The sequence below is a fragment of the Nerophis ophidion genome, linkage group LG10 (assembly GCF_033978795.1).
Source record: "Nerophis ophidion isolate RoL-2023_Sa linkage group LG10, RoL_Noph_v1.0, whole genome shotgun sequence".
Taxonomy (NCBI): Eukaryota; Metazoa; Chordata; class Actinopteri; order Syngnathiformes; family Syngnathidae; genus Nerophis; species Nerophis ophidion.
The window spans coordinates 3423928-3440480 of record NC_084620.1 but is presented as its reverse complement, the minus strand read 5'-3'; the positions used below and the strand labels follow the sequence as shown (position 1 = coordinate 3440480).

Genomic DNA, 16553 nt, shown 5'->3' with positions numbered 1-16553 from the left:
AATTCACATTGTAGGAATTTTAAATAATTTATTTGTAAATGATGGTGGAAAATAAGTATTTGGTCAACCATTCAAAGCTCTCACTGATGGAAGGAGGTTTTGGCTCCAAATCTCGGATACATGGCCCCATTCATTCTTTCCTTAACACGGATCAATCGTCCTGTCCCCTTAGCAGAAAAACAGCCTCAAAGCATGATGTTTCCACCCCCATGCTTCACAGTAGGTATGGTGTTCTTGGGATGCAACTCAGTATTCTTCTTCCTCCAAACACGACGAGTTGAGTTTATACCAAAAAGTTCTATTTTGGTTTCATCTGACCACATGACATTCTCCCAATCCTCTGCTGTATCATCCATGTATCCATTTTGGTATAAACTCAACTGCTGGTGTTTGGAGGAAGAAGAATACTGAGTTGCATCCCAAGAACACCACACCTACTGTGAAGCATGGGGGTGGAAACATCATGCTTTGGGGCTGTTTTTCTGCTAAGGGGACAGGACGATTGATCCGTGTTAAGGAAAGAATGAATAGGGCCATGTATCGTGAGATTTGGAGCCAAAACCTCCTTCCATCAGTGAGAGCTTTGAATGGTTGACCAAATACTTATTTTCCACCATAATTTACATAAAAATTATTTAAAATTCTTAAAATGTGAATTCCTGGATTTTTTTCCCCCATTCTGTCTCTCACAGTTGAAGTGTACCTATGATGAACATGACAGACCTCTGTCATCATTTGAAGTGGGAGAACTTGCACAATCGCTGGCTGACTAAATACTTTTTTGCCCCACTGCACTCTTTTTTTATGCTGCCCTTTTTTTCCTGCAGCTGTTATACCCCACCCGACCCCCACCTCCCGAAATCGGAGGTCTCAAGGTTGGCAAGTTTGCCACAGGGAAGTGTTAAAAACTACAAAATGACTGACACAGTCAAAGAGAGCTTAGACTGGAGGAGGGCTTCAACAAGTAAATAAAACCCGATTCTGAAGAGACTTTTAGAAAGTGGCTTGAAGAATGCAACATTTTGACCAAAGAACCACCATTACATGTTATGTAGACCAACATGAAGTGTTTTAAATGTAGAAACAAAATCCTGATATGACCCCCATTAAAACCCCACTTAAGAACGTTCAGTTTTGGTTGATTTTGGCGCCGCCAGTGGACTATAGTGGTAGTGTTTTGCCAGAATAAGACCACATTACTCATGACGACTAGGGCATATAGCGTCATACAGTCATGATGTTCACTGTAATATTGGCCCAAATATTAGCTCTCTAATGGTTACGCTGATGTTAAAACATCAGTAGAAGCATTTTAGTCTCACCTTAAAACTCATTTGTATACTCTAGCCTTTAAATAGACTCCCTTTTTAGACCAGTTGATCTGCCGTTTCTTTTCTTTTTCTCCTATGTCCCACTCTCCCTTGTGGAGGGGGTCCGGTCCGATCCGGTGGCCATGTACTGCTTGCCTGTGTATCGGCTGGGGACATCTCTGCGCTGCTAATCCGCCTCCGCTTGGGATGGTTTCCTGCTGGCTCCGCTGTGAACCGGACTCTCGGTGCTGTGTTGGATCCGCTTTGGACTGGACTCTCGCGACTGTGTTGGATCCATTATGGATTGAACTTTCACAGTATCATGTTAGACCCGCTCGACATCCATTGCTTTCCTCCTCTCCAAGGTTCTCATAGTCATCATTGTCACCGACGTCCCACTGGGTGTGAGTTTTCCTTGCCCTTATGTGGGCCTACCGAGGATGTCGTAGTGGTTTGTGCAGCCCTTTGAGACACCAGTGATTTAGGGCTATATAAGTAAACATTGATTGATTGAAAACCACAGACACTATCAAGAACTGATCTTGGATTTTACTACAAACATGACACTATGTATCAGGGCGGATGCAGGTCCCAAGCAAAGAAAAACTAGCAGGAGATTTTCTTTTCGAATTGAATAGTAAAACTATTGCACTGATGGCTACTTATTGCTACGACGCAAACTTTCGATTACATAAGCATTATCATTTTTATTTGAGCATCGAAAGTCACTGACTAGTTTAGTAGCAACACAGCAAAGGCTCACACCAGTGCAATGTTGATCCCTGACTGTCCTTTTATCCAGGAAAGCTCCCGTTTTCTTTTTTGTCTCCTCAGACAAAATTGTTGTTTCTTTGGTTGTTTTGGAGTTTGACAGCAGTAATTGCAGGCGTCCATCTTTTTAACAAATGGGAAAGGGGGAGTGACGAATGCTGTACAGCAGGGGTCACCAACCTTTTTGAAAGCAAGAGCTACTTCTTGGGTACTGATTAATGCCAAGGGCTACCAGTTTGATACACACTTAAATTGCCAGAAATAGCCAATTTGCTCAATTTACCTTTAATAAATAAATCTCTATATATTAAAAAGGGTATTTCTGTCTGTCATTCCGTCGTACATTTTTTTTTCCTTTTATGGAAGGTTTTTTGTAGAGAATAAATTATGAAAAAAACACTTAATTGAACGGTTTAAAAGAGGAGAAAACACGAAAAAAATGAAAATTAAATTTTGAAACATAGTTTATCTTCAATTTCGACTCTTTACAATTCAAAATTCAACCGAAACAAATTAAGAGAAAAACTAGCTAATTCGAATCTTTTGGAAAAAATTTTAAAAAAGAATTTATGGAACATCATTAGTAATTTTTCCTGATTAAGATCAATTTTAGAATTTTGATGACATGTTTTAAATAGGTTAAAATCCAATCTGCACTTTGTTAGAAGATATAACAAATTGGACCAAGCTATATTTCTAACAAAGACAAATCATTATTTCTTCTCGATTTTTCAGAACAAAAATTTAAAATGAAATTCAAAAGACTTTGAAATAAGATTTAAATTTGATTCTACAGATTTTCTAGATTTGCCAGAATATTTTTTTTGAATTTTAATCATAAGTTTGAAGAAATAGTTCACAAATATTCTTTGTCGAAAAAATAGAAGCTAAAATGAAGAATTAAATTAAAATGTATTTATTATTCTTTACAATAAACAAAAATATTACTTGAACATTGATTTAAATTGTCAGGAAAGAAGTGAAAGGAATTTAAAAGGTAAAAAGGTATATGTGTTTAAAAATCCTAAAATCATTTTTAAGGATGTATTTTTTCTCTAAAATTGTCTTTCTGAAAGTTAGAAGAAGCAAAGTAAAAAAAATAATGAATTTATTTAAACAAGTGAAGACCAAGTCTTTAAAATATTTTCTTGGATTTTCAAATTCTATTTGAGTTTTGTCTCTCTTAGAATTAAAAATGTCGATCAAAGCGAAACCAGCTTGCTAGTAAATAAATAAAATTTAAAAAATAGAGGCGGTTCACTGGTAAGTGCTGCTATTTGAGCTATTTTTAGAACAGGTCAGCGGGCTACTCATCTGGTCCTTACGGGCGACCTGGTGCCCGCGGGCACCGTGTTGGTGACCCCTGATTAAAGCAAGTCAGCACATTGGTAGTTTTTTGTGTTGGGGTTCCTGCCACCCTCCTCAAAGTCACTAAGTGCCAGTTAAAGGGATACAGACCCCCTCAGGCCATGTCATTCAACAAGTTGTAAGTTCACATTTCATCCCAAAAGTTATGACAATATTTAACGAACATTGAAAAGTGACTTAGTGTTGCTTTAAAATGATTAGAGGTGTCCCCACACAACTTTTCAACTTCCAATACAATACCGATGTTTCAGCCTTGAATATAGGCAGATACCGATACCAACACAAATCATACATATTTTTATTTTGTTGTTTGGAATTTTAGATAAGGTGTGACGAAGTGAAAATACTCAAACCGCAAAACCTATTTGATTACTATCTGGAATGGACTTATGCTGTTTTTAAATTGTAGTGCAGTGGTAAATGTTTTTTTTATGTTAAATTTAAAGTGAAGTTAAAGTCCCAAAGATACCCACACACACTAAGTGTGGTGAAATTACCCTCAGCATTTGACCCATCCCCTTGTTCCACCCCCTGGGATGTGAGGGGAGCAGTGAGCAGCAGCGGTGGCCAGGCTCGGGAATGATTTTGGTGATTTAACCCCCAATTTCAACCCTTGATGCCGAGTGCCAAGAAGAGAGGTAATGGCTCCCATTCTTATAGTCTTTGGTATGACTCGGCCGGGGTTTGAACTCACGACCTACCGATCTCAGGTGACACCTAGTGACCACGCTACTTTGAAGCTTAAGACGAGTAAATTGAATGATGCGGACACGTTTCTTACTGGATACCTTCTTACACGATTGGGGACTTTGTGATATGCAACTGTAATTTTTTTATATTAATTACTAATTCCATCCATCCATTTTCTACCGCTAATTGGTGCCTATCTCAGCTACAATCGGGTGGACAAGTCGCCACCTCATCGCAGGGCTTAATTACTAATTATATTGGTAAATATGCTGTTTGAGGCAGCAATATTGTTCATTTAAGGCAGTGCTTCTCAATCATTTTCTGTTACGCGCCCCCCCCCCACACTCTCCGTTCCAACTATAAAAGCATCATTTGTCTATTAATAATGTTATAAGTACACCTCAGCATAACACAGTATCCTTATTAGCATTAAAGAAAATATAACATTGAAAAATCAATAAATACAAGGAAAGCAAAAAAATAACTATTACCTTTGTTTATTAGTCTGTAACAGAAAATATTTAAAGTGCATCAATTTGCCTGAAGTAAAAAAAAAAAGTCTTTAAACAAACATTGACTGACTTGAACCATTTGATACTGAAAAATACAATTAAATTATTTAAATAAATAATAAATTCAAATTGATCAGCAACTGTCCGGGTTATTTGGTGTCAAACCCCAAGATGCAGAGATGGAGGCAGGCATGGAGTGAGCAAACATGATTTTAATATTAATACTAAGACAAAACCAAACAAAGGGTTCAAACCAAAAGCGCGCACGTGGGCGAATAAAAAAACAAAAGGCCTTTAGCATAGAAGCTAACAAGAAACAAAAAGGAACTTTAGCATGGAAGCTAAAGGATAAACAGAAAAATTGGAAATAGCTATGGCTAACAAAAACAGCTTACCGCTACGACGACCAGGACAAGATGTAACACGACAGGTAATAGCTGAAATAATGCCAGACACGACAGGTAGCAAAGACACAAGAGTGACATGAGGCAACGACAATACAAATGACAATACAAGGATCCAGCAACTGACACAAGACAAAGGAGGTACAAATAGGAGCCGGCTGATTGGCAACAGGTGTGGCCAGATGCCAATCAGCCGCAGCTGAAGGGGAACACAGCGCTCAGGGAACAAGACAGGAAGCTGACAAAATAAGAGCACTAGACAGGAACTAAGGACAGGAAATACTAAACACACTGAGGAGGAACACAGCACTCAGGGAACAAGACAGGAAGCTGACAAAATAAAAGCACCAGACAGGAACTAAGGACAGGAAATACTAAACATACTGAGGAGGAACACAGCACTCAGGGAACAAGACAGGAAGCTGACAAAGTAAGAGCACTAGACAGGAACTAAGGACAGGAAATACTAAACACACTGAGGAGGAACACAGCACTCAGGGAACAAGACAGGAAGCTGACAAAATAAGAGCACTAGACAGGAACTAAGGACAGGAAATACTAAACACACTGAGGAGGAACACAGCACTCAGGGAACAAGACAGGAAGCTGACAAAATAAGAGCACTAGACAGGAACTAAGGACAGGAAATACTAAACACACTGAGGAGGAACACAGCACTCAGGGAACAAGACAGGAAGCTGACAAATTAAGAGCACTTGACAGGGACTAAAAGACAGGAAATACTAAACACAGGAAACAGACAAATTCGGAGGAAAAAACTAAAACATAGACAAACTGTCAGGGGCAAGCCTGACAGCAACATTACTTTTGGAACCTAATTTAAAAAAACACTGACAAAAAAACTCAAAAGGAAAAAACAATTTGTGTTAATTTTATTATTATCAAAATGAGGAAGTCAGGATTAATGGCTGCAATGAGCTTATATTGTAGTGCACAGCTTTTTAATGCGGGGTTTGAAACATGGTCCTGCATGATCACACCAATGCCCCCCTCCAAAGTGCGGGGCTTGGACAAAGTTAGCAAGGCTGTGCATAATTTGTCAATCCTGGAGCGTAAACTGGCGCCAAGACTCAGGAGCATAAATGACGCTTAACCTCCTCTGAATTTCAATCAATCTTAATACTGTATAATGGAGGGGTTACCTAGGCAACCACAGCCTCTACTGATAACCTGCGTGCATTGTGAACACTTTATTTCTGGTTTCAAAGATGTGATATCAAAACATAACCCGGTGAAAACGCGCGGTAACGAGCAAAAGGCCAATTAGCGGCGCGTGATTACCACACATCCTCAGAGACGATTCAAATCTAAGGAGTGCTTGAAAAGCCAGGATGCAGTCAGACGTTGAGGATGAAAGAGTCCAATTAGCAGCGTACATGCGACATACTTGCCAAACCTCACGATTTTCCCAGGAGAGTCCCAAATTTCAGAGCCCCTCTCGAAAATCTACCATTCTCACAAATTTCTCCCGATTTCCACCTGGACAACAATATTGCTACACCTTCCTTGACTGGGCGCCAATTCCGGCCAGACAAGAATAACGGTTATAAACCTCGAAGTCAAGCGCGGCAAGAAGAACAGAAGACAAAGAAGACGAAGCAGAAGAAGAGAGAGACATGGTGACAACGAGCATACTTGCCAACCCTCCCAGATTTTCCGGGAGACTACCGAAATTCAGCGCCTCTCCCGAAAACCTCCCAGAAGAAATTGTCTCCCGAAAATCTCCCGAAATTCAGCCGAAGCTGGAGGCCACGCCCCCTTCAGCTCCATGCGGACCTGAGTGGGGACAGCCTGTTTTCACGTCCGCTTTCCCACTATATAAACAGCTTACATTCCCGATCACGTTACAACATCTACGGATTTTAATAAAAAACTGCACACACAAGGAGACAAAGCAGAAGCAAACCATCGACGAGCAAAATGAAGAAATACGCTTGCAAGTTCCAAAACGGATGGAAACAAGAATTTCAGTTTATCCAGGAGAGTTCGAAGGGGAAGAAGTATGTTGCCTGTAGATTTTGTAAATCAAACTTCTCCATTGAACACGGTGGCCGAACGGATATACTCAGTCATGAAGGGTCAGCGAAGCACAAAGCGTCCGCAGCGCAGCATCGTTCACAACCCAGTATTATGGGCCACCTCGCAAAATGGAGACACGATGGTGTAACTTATGCTGAGACAAAGTTGGCTATGCTGATAGCTGGAAGCAACATCCTGTTCTCCTTTGTGGATGTCTACAACAAATCCGATAAGGATATGTTCCCGGATTCGGAGATCGCTCGCCAGTACGCAAATGGCAGCAGAACAAAGGTTACTCAAATAGTGAAAGGTAAGTGTTTTTTTGTTTTTTTAGTAACCAGCAAGCACAGTACAGTTAGTAGAACAACTGTGTTTTTATTACTGTGTATTAGATAGGTGTCGTCTGAAATTCAAAAAAAAATTTTATTTATATATATAATAAAATAAATATATATATATAGCTAGAATTCACTGAAGATCAAGTATTTCATATATCTATATATATATGAAATACTCTAGTTGGTGAATTGCAGCTGTAAATATACTCCTCCCCTCTTAACCACGCCCCCAACCACGCCTCCGCCCCCCACGCAACGAAATCGGAGGTCTCAAGGTTGGCAAGTATGACGACGAGTAAGAAGAAGAAGTACGCTTGCGAGTTCCAAAACGAATGGATCAAGAATTTCAGTTTATCCAGAAGAGTTCGAAGGGGAAGGAGTATGTTGCCTGTAAATTTTGTAAATCCGAACGGATATACTCAGTCATGAACGGTCAGCGAAGCACAAAGCGTCCACAGCGCAGCATCGTTCACAGCCCAGTATTATGGGCCACCTCGCAAAATGGAGACCCGATGGTGTATTTTATGCCGAGACAAAGATGGCTATGCTGATAGCTGGAAGCAACATCCCGTTCTCCTTTGTGGATGTCTACAACAAAGGATATGTTCCCGGATTCGGAGATCGCTCGCCAGTACGCAAATGGCAGAACAAAGGTTACTCAAATAGTGAAAGGTAAGTGTTTTTTTTTTATTTAGTAACCAGCAAGCACAGTACAGTTAGTAGAACAACTGTGTTTTTATTACTGTGTATTTGATAGGTGCCGTCTGAAATTCAACTATTTATTTTATTTATATATATAATAAAATAAATATATATAGCTAGAATTCCCTGAAAGTCAAGTATATTCACCAACTCCAGTATTTCATATATGTATATATATATATATATATATATATATATATATATATATATATATACATATATGAAATACTGGAGTTGGTGAATTGTAACTGTAAATATACTCCTCCCCTCTTAACCACACCCCCAACCCCCACCTCCCGAAATCGGAGACCCGAGGATGTAATTTATGCCGAGACAAAGATGGCTATGCTGATAGCTACAAGCAACATCCCGTTCTCATTTGCGGATGTTTTTAACAAATCCGTGAAGGATATGTTCCCGGATTCAGAGATCGCTCACCAGTACGCAAATGTTAGATCAAAAGTTACTCAAATAGTTAAAGATGAGTGTATAGCAAGGGGTGTCCAAACTTTTTCCACTGAGGGCCGTACACTGAAAACTCAAAGCAAGCGGGGGCCATTTATTTTAAAAACCAATACAATATATCAGGGGTGTCAAACTCAAATACAGATTGGGCCAACATTTAAAAACCAAACAAAGCCGCGGGCCAAGATTGAACAAATGAACCTTTTAATAGTGACCCAAACAAGTTTTGCATTGAATATTGAACAAGCAAGCCTTCTATATTAATAATAATGAAAAAATATCAATAGTATATCAAAAAAAAAAATTAGATAAAAACAGAATGCCTCTTTTCTATTTGCAGCCTTCTGAGGTAAATATCAAAATAAACTTTTTCCACAGGCAAATAATAGATTTTAAAATAAAATAACAATAATTAATTAATCAAACATTCATGCCTTGAAGTAGCAAGAGAATGTGCATGAATAAAACGTTAGTTATTGCTCAGTTTGCTACACTGATTTGCTTTAAGACTGAATACGGAACAAGCAACGATTATTTAACTTAATAGTGCAAAATCAACTTTCAAAAAACAAACGAAAAAACATCAATGGTATGTTAAATACAATTTAAATAAATAAAAAAATTGCCTCTTTTCTATTTGTAGCCTTCTGAGGTAAATATCAACATTAACTTTTTCCACAGGCTTATACATCTGAAAATAAAATAATGAGGTGGGCGGGGTTTGGTGGTAGGGGGGTGTATATCGTTGCGTCCCGGAAGAGTTAGTGCTGCAAGGGTTTCGAGGTGTTTGTTCTGTTGTGTTTATGTTGTGTTACGGTGCGGATGTTCTCCCGAAATGTGTTTGTCATTCTTGTTTGGTGTTGGTTCATAGGGTGGCGCATATTTGTAACAGTGTTAAAGTTGTTTATACGGCCACCCTCAGTGTGACCCGTATGTCCGTTGATCAAGTATGCCTTGCATTCACTTGTGTGTGTGTGTGAAAGCCGCGTATATTATGTGACTTGGCCAGCACGCTGTTTATATGGAGGAAAGAGGACGTGACGACAGGTTGTAGAGAACGATAAAGGCAGTGCCTTAAAAGGCCCCCAATATTGTTGTCCGGGTGGAAATATGAGTATTAGCGGTGAATGCGGTAGATACAAGCGGGCCAGTCCTAATGTTAATGTGATATTGCCTCAAGGGCCAAATGAAATTACATGACGGCCCAAATTTGGCTCGCGGGCCAGAGTTTGACACCCATGCAATATATGAATAAACAATATACATTTACGCCTCCACTCAGGCTTGATCCCGGGGACCCCAAAGGGTTTTGGTAAAAATAAAGTGTTAAAAATGTGTCATTATTCAGTGTTATTATTTTTATTATTATTCAAGTTTTAAATCTCTAGATCAGGGGTGCCCACACTTTTTCTGCAGGCGAGCTACTTTTCAATTGACCAACTGGAGGGGATCTACCTCATTTATATTTATTTATTTATGAAAGAGACATTTTTGTAAACAAGTTAAATGTGTTTAATGATAATACAAGCATGTGTAACACATATAGATGTCTTTCTTTCACAAAGACAAGAATATAAGTTGGTGTATTACCTGATTCTGATGACTTGCATTGATTGGAATCAGACAGTAATGATGATAACGCCCACATTTTCAAATGGAGGAGAAAAAAAGCTGTCCTTTCTGTACAATACCACATGAAAGTGGTTGGTTTTTGGCATCTAATTCATCCAGCTTCCATACACTTTACAAGAAAAACATTGGCGGCAAATTCCGTAGCTTGCTTGATTGACATTCACGGCACCCGAGGGTCTTGTGAGATGACGCTGGCTGCTGCCAGTTCATTATTATGAAAAAATGACAGAGAGGAAGGCCAGAAACACTTTTTATTTCAACAGACTTTCGCGCCGTCCCTTCCGTCAAAACTCTAAAGGCCGACTGCACATTTCCTATCTTCACAATAAATGCCCTGCTTCATGCTGCCTGCGCTAACAAAATAAGAGTCTCGGAAAGCTGGCGTGCACAAGTGATGTGCACGCCAGCTTTCTGAGGGATCGCTTGTGCACGCCAGTTTTCCGAGACTCTGTATTTAGTTAGCGCAGGCAGCATGAAGCAGGGCTTTTATTGTGAAGATAGGAAATGTGCAGTCGGCCTTTGGAGTTTTGACGGAAGGTACGGCGCGAGAGTCTGTTGAAATAAAAAGTGTTTCTCGCCTTCCTCTCGGTCATATTTTCATAATAATGATCTTGCAGCAGCCAGCGTCATCTCACAAGACCCTCCGGTACCGTGAATGTCATTTAAGTGACGTCTTGCTGAAGATTGATGATCACTCATTTTTAGGTCTATTTTTTTAAAAGCCTGGCTGGAGATGGACTGACACACCCCCCGCGGTCGACTGGTAGCTCGCGATCGACGTAATGGGCACCCCTGCTCTAGATCAACATTAAGGCTATCTGTCACTATGATGTTTTTAAAGATTTAAGTTGTTTGCTCTTTTTGTCCAAAAAAACCATGTTTTTTTATGAAAAAAAAAAAATGCAATAATTTCACCCAATAAACTTTTTAAGTAGAATATTTGAGATGATATAATAATTGGAGCCGTAAAAAGGTCAATAACTTATAACACCATTGATTTTAAATTCACTATAATTTTTTTTGCAATGACACTTAAAAAGAAAACACACTGATCCTAAGGGGTCCTACTCATTAAAGTGTTAAAAAATAAATAATACTTTTTTTTTTTACTGTTTACTTTTAACACAATGGTCTCGAGATCAACTTCAGATCTATTCGTCAATTATACGTTTTTTTGCAGTTTATGTTTTTTGTTTGTTCGTCTTAGGCCCGTCTTTAAAAAAAAAAAAAGCTCAGTTTTTTATATAGCAAACACAAAATATGCAACATTCGCTCCCAAAAATATCTCAAAGTGGAATATTTAATGTGACGTAATTGGAGCCTTAAATTGGTCAATAATTCATGATTGATTTTGATTCACTATTTTTTTTTTAAAGAAAGAAACAGCCTGTGTTATTAGAGTAAAGATTGCAACATGTTCTTGTTACGTTTTACCTGTTTACTCTTTAATAACACTTTTTATGTTTTAATTTTTTTCCATAGTATTTTTAAAATGCGCCGTGGGACCGTTAAAAAATGACCCCCGGGCCGCACTTTCGACGCCCCTGGTGTATAGGGATGCCACCCGTCCCTTATAATAGAGTCATCCCGTATTTTAAGATTAAATTTATATATATATATATATATATATATATATATTTGTTTTAAGTAAGCAGCAAGCACAGTACAGTTATTAGAAAAACTGTGTTTTCATTACTGTGTATTTGATAGGTGCTATTGCCCCGGAATTGGACAAGGAAGTGATAAAACTGTGCCAAAACCAAGCCCTGGGTCTGATGTGTGATGAAAGCACAAGTATAAAGTATGTATTTTGTATTTACACTTCTCTTGTAAATTTAAAGTATGTATTTTGTATTTACACTTCTCTTGTAAATTAATTTTTTGGGCTGCTGTCAGTGAAATGTGCGCTCTCTGTTGCAAACGACATGATTAAGCACTTTTGATGGTGGACAAAAGTGGAGTTTTGTTGAAATATTGCAAACCAAACCTTAAAGCGTGATTAGGAAGTGTCTGACACGTTATAGCACACACACAAAAAAAAAAATCACACTTAATGAACAGAGAAGAGGACCTGTATTACCTTTGTTCCCCTGAGAGGGCAGTGTTGTTCAAATCTTGGGACATCACTTATTTTAAATAATATCTTCTATGGTTAAAAATTGTTTTTGTAGATGGATATGTTTAGTGTTTGTTTTCATATCAAACTACCCCGCATCTCTTTGTGAAGCTTTCCTTTGACTGAAAAAGAAAAAGAAATAAAAGTGTACCTGGATTTGTTCGAAGGGGACCTCGAAGCTGAAGGACTCGTTGTAGTACGGGTTAAGTGTGTTCTTCTTTATGGTGGTCTTCTTCTTCTTCAGCCTCTTGCCGTTCTGCATCAGGTGGATCTTCACGTACGGATCTGAAAAATAGCAAGACCATGAGGCGGCCATGACATTTTGTTGTGTTTACATAAATACAAGGCACATAGGTCGGTCCTTACAAAAAAATACCATAAATCCAGATATAAAATACTTTTTTCCTACGCTTTGCAACATGCGGCTTATAAAACGGTGCGCCTAATTTGTGGATTTTTCTTCACTGAGCAAAAACACTAAAACACTGGGTTGCATAGGACGTCACGTCTGTTTTACTTCTTAGCAATTCAATTTCCATGATGGTCAAGCAGCTCGAGTGTAAAAATAAATGAAGTGAGAGTGAGTGTAGACTTTGAGCAGAAAATGCTATATTGCTGTTCTGTTCTTGGGTGTTCCAGTCGTTGATATAGAGACATAGGAAATTGCTTTCATCAACTCTCAAGAGTCTTTCAAAGGTAATAGAGTCAGAGAAAAACAAAAAAGCGTCAAAAGAAATGGCTCTCAAAAATATCACTTTCAGTTTTTCATGCTTGTGTCTGCAGGGATCACTTTGTAAAACATTTGAACATTTGATTTGTTTGAGAAACTTTATGTGATGCAATCAAGTTTATTCTCTATTATGTTAGTAGTGCTAGGAAGCAGAATTAAATATAAAAAGGACACAATATTGCACTAGTTTGTGTTTTTTTTGTGGTGGCTGTGCCTAAATATAACTACAAAGACCTGGTTGTACAAATAAACTAACGTCATGTTAAGTCCTAGTAATAAATGTTGTGATTATTGGTCCAATTCACCGTATTTCCGTTGTCAATTTTCATAACATAAACTAAAAACTATGAACTTACAATGGCATTCTTTTTGTATTGCTTCAGTTTCACAAATCATTGTGGAGTATTTGAGTCTGTTAAGCTGATTGGAGAGCTAGCTTCCGCAGCTAGTGGGTCCATGACGATGACCTCTGTTTTGTTTGATCAGCCATTTTACTACCGTGTTTCAGACTCCGTTTGGAAACATTTAATGTATGTAAAATAAACATTTCTGTCTAAATGACTCATTTCATAACGTACTCATCTGCAGCTTATGGTCCGGCACGACTAATATATGGAAAAAAATATTTTTCTTCTAAAATTTAGTGGGTGTGACTTATCAACCGGTGCACGCTATAGCCCGAGAATTCAATAATAAATTATAGTTACTCGTTACTTTCAATTGTAATTGTTAATTGTAATTAAACTATGAACATAATTACTCTTTAATACATGTAATTAAATACTATGGAAAGTAATTAATGCGTTACTTAAAACAACTTTCTATATCTGGCACAAACGGGGTATTGTAGGATTGTAAATTTTTTTACTCCATCTTACTAGTAGTCGAGATTAATGTGTGTGTGTACTTCCATGTATTGTTTGCTGTGTGATATTGCCTCTTCCTATTCGATACCAAGTTATTTTCTTTATTGTGAAAATGAGTAAAAAGTTACTTCCAGCATTAGATTAGTTGTGCTTCTGTCTTGTTGCACACTTGCCAACCCTCCCGGATTTTACGGGAGACTACCGAAATTCAGCGCCTCACCCGTAAACCTCCCGGGACTAATTTTCTCCTGAAAATCTCCCAAAATTCAGGCGGAGCTGGAGGGGGCGTGGCCTCCCGAGTGACATGTCGACAGCCTGTTTTCACGTCCGCTTTCCCACGATATAAACGAATGCTTGCCGAATGACGTTATAACTGTAGAATGATCGTGGGCGAGTTCTTGGTTTCTTATGTGGGTTTATTGTTAGGCAGTCTCATTAACGTCCTCCCAGCGCGGCAACAACACACTACAACAGCGGTCACGTTTTCGTCTACCGTAAAGCAGTTCGTCTGCCGTAAACAGCAATGTTGTGACACCCTTAAACAGGACAATACTGCCATCTACTGTGCAGGCATATGTGACAATAACATCTACGGCTTTTAGAGCAGTGGTTCTCAACCTTTTTTCAGAAATGTACCCCCTGTGAACATTTTTTTTATTCAAGTACCCCCTAATCAGACCAAAGCATTTTTGGTTGGAAAAAAAAAAGATAAAGAAGTAAAATACAGCACTATGTCATCAGTTTCTGATTTATTAAATTGTATAACGGTGCAAAATATTGCTCATTTGTAGTGGTCTTTCTTGAACTATTTGGAAAAAAAGATATAAAAACTTGTTGAAAAATAAACAAGTGATTCAATTATAAATAAAGATTTTTACACATACTGCGATGAGATGGCGACTTGTCCAGGGTGTACACCTCCTTCTGCCCAATTGTAGCTGAGATAGGCACCAGCGCCCCCCGCTATCCCATAGGGAATAAGCGGTAGAAAATGGATGGATGGATATCTGTAAATATACTCCTCCCCTCTTTACCATGCCCCTCGCCCAACCTCCGACCACACCCCCCACCTCCCGAAATCGGAGGTCTCAAGGTTGGCAAGTATGCTTGTTGACATACAACCACATCAAAAGTAGTGTGCCACGTTACAGAAAACACATCTGTAACTGCACTGTAACGTATGTAAAAGTAATTAGGGGTACTTATTACTAGTTAAGGTAACACCGTTATTATGTGATGCTGTTTTCCCAAACACTCCTCATGAGTGTTAAAGCATACAGAAAGAGGACTTAAAGGCCTACTGAAATGAGATTGTCTTATTTAAACGAGGATGGCAGGTCCATTCTATGTGTCATACTTGATCATTTTGCAATATTGCCATATTTTTGCTGAAAGGATTTAGTAGAGAACATCGACGATAAAGTTCGCAACATTTGGTCGCTAATAAAAAAGCCTTGCCTGTACCAGAAGTAGCAGACGATGTGCTCGTGATGTCACGGGTTGTAGGGCTCCTCACATCCTCACATTGTTTATAATGTGAGCCACCAGCAGTAAGAGCAATTCGGACCGAGAAAGCAACGATTTCCCAATTATTTTAAGCTAGGATGAAATATTCGTGAATGAGGAAAGTTAGAGTGAAGCAAGAAAAAAAGAAAAAAGAAAAGGCAACGGATCCAGGCGGCAGTGGAAGAGTTTCAGATGTAATTAGACACATTTACTAGGATAATTCTGGAAGGTCCTTTATCTGCTTATTGTGTCAATAGTATTTTAGTGAGATTATATAGTATTACCTGAAAGTCGGATGGCTGCGGTGAACGCCAGTGTCTCTGAGAGAAGCCGAGGAGCCAAGATCACAGCTGCCTTTTTGAGCTGCAGGATGAGGTCGCGTAATCCACTGAAGTCTCCGGTAAGAGCCGACTTAATATCACAATTTTGCCATCCCAAAAACTTGCTGGTTGACGTAGAGAAACATGTTCGCTTGACCGCTCTGTGTTAAAGCTTCACAACAAACAAAGAAACACCGGCTGTGTTTCGGTGCTAAAGGCAGCTGCAATCCACCGCTTTCCACCAACAGCATTATTCTTTATAGTCTCCATTATTAATTGAACAAATTGCAAAAGATTCAGCAACACAGATGTCCAAAATACTGTGTAATTATGCGATGAAAAGAGACTACTTTTAGCCGTGAGTGGTGCTGGGCTAATATGTCCCCTCCAACCAATAACGTCACAAACACGCGTCATCATTCCGTGACGTTTTCAACAGGAAACTCCGCGGGAAATTCAAAATTGTAATTTACAAACCCCGTTTCCATATGAGTTGGGAAATTGTGTTAGATGTAAATATAAACAGAATACAATGATTTGCAAATCCTTTTCAACCCATATTCAATTGAATGCACTACAACGACAAGATATTTGATGTTCAAACTCATAAACTCTTTTTTTTTTTTTTGCAAATAATGATTAACTTAGAATTTCATGGCTGCAACATGTGCGAAAGTAGTTGGGAAAGGGCATGTTCACACCTGTGTTACATCACCTTTTCTTTTAACAACACTCAATTAACGTTTGGGAACTGAGGAAACTAATTGTTGAAGCTTTGAAAGT

The 16553-nt window shown here is 38.8% G+C and overlaps 1 protein-coding gene across 6 annotated transcripts in view; it reads right to left on the bottom strand.

Moving 5' to 3' along the window:
• Positions 1-16553, bottom strand: part of syt1a (synaptotagmin Ia) — a 298889-nt gene that overhangs the window by 6714 nt on the left and 275622 nt on the right. For all 6 annotated transcript variants that reach the window (XM_061912043.1, XM_061912044.1, XM_061912042.1 and 3 more), the window contains one exon: positions 12500-12633. In XM_061912043.1, coding sequence (XP_061768027.1) covers positions 12500-12633 — 134 coding nt within the window. The remainder of the gene's footprint in view (positions 1-12499; positions 12634-16553) is intronic.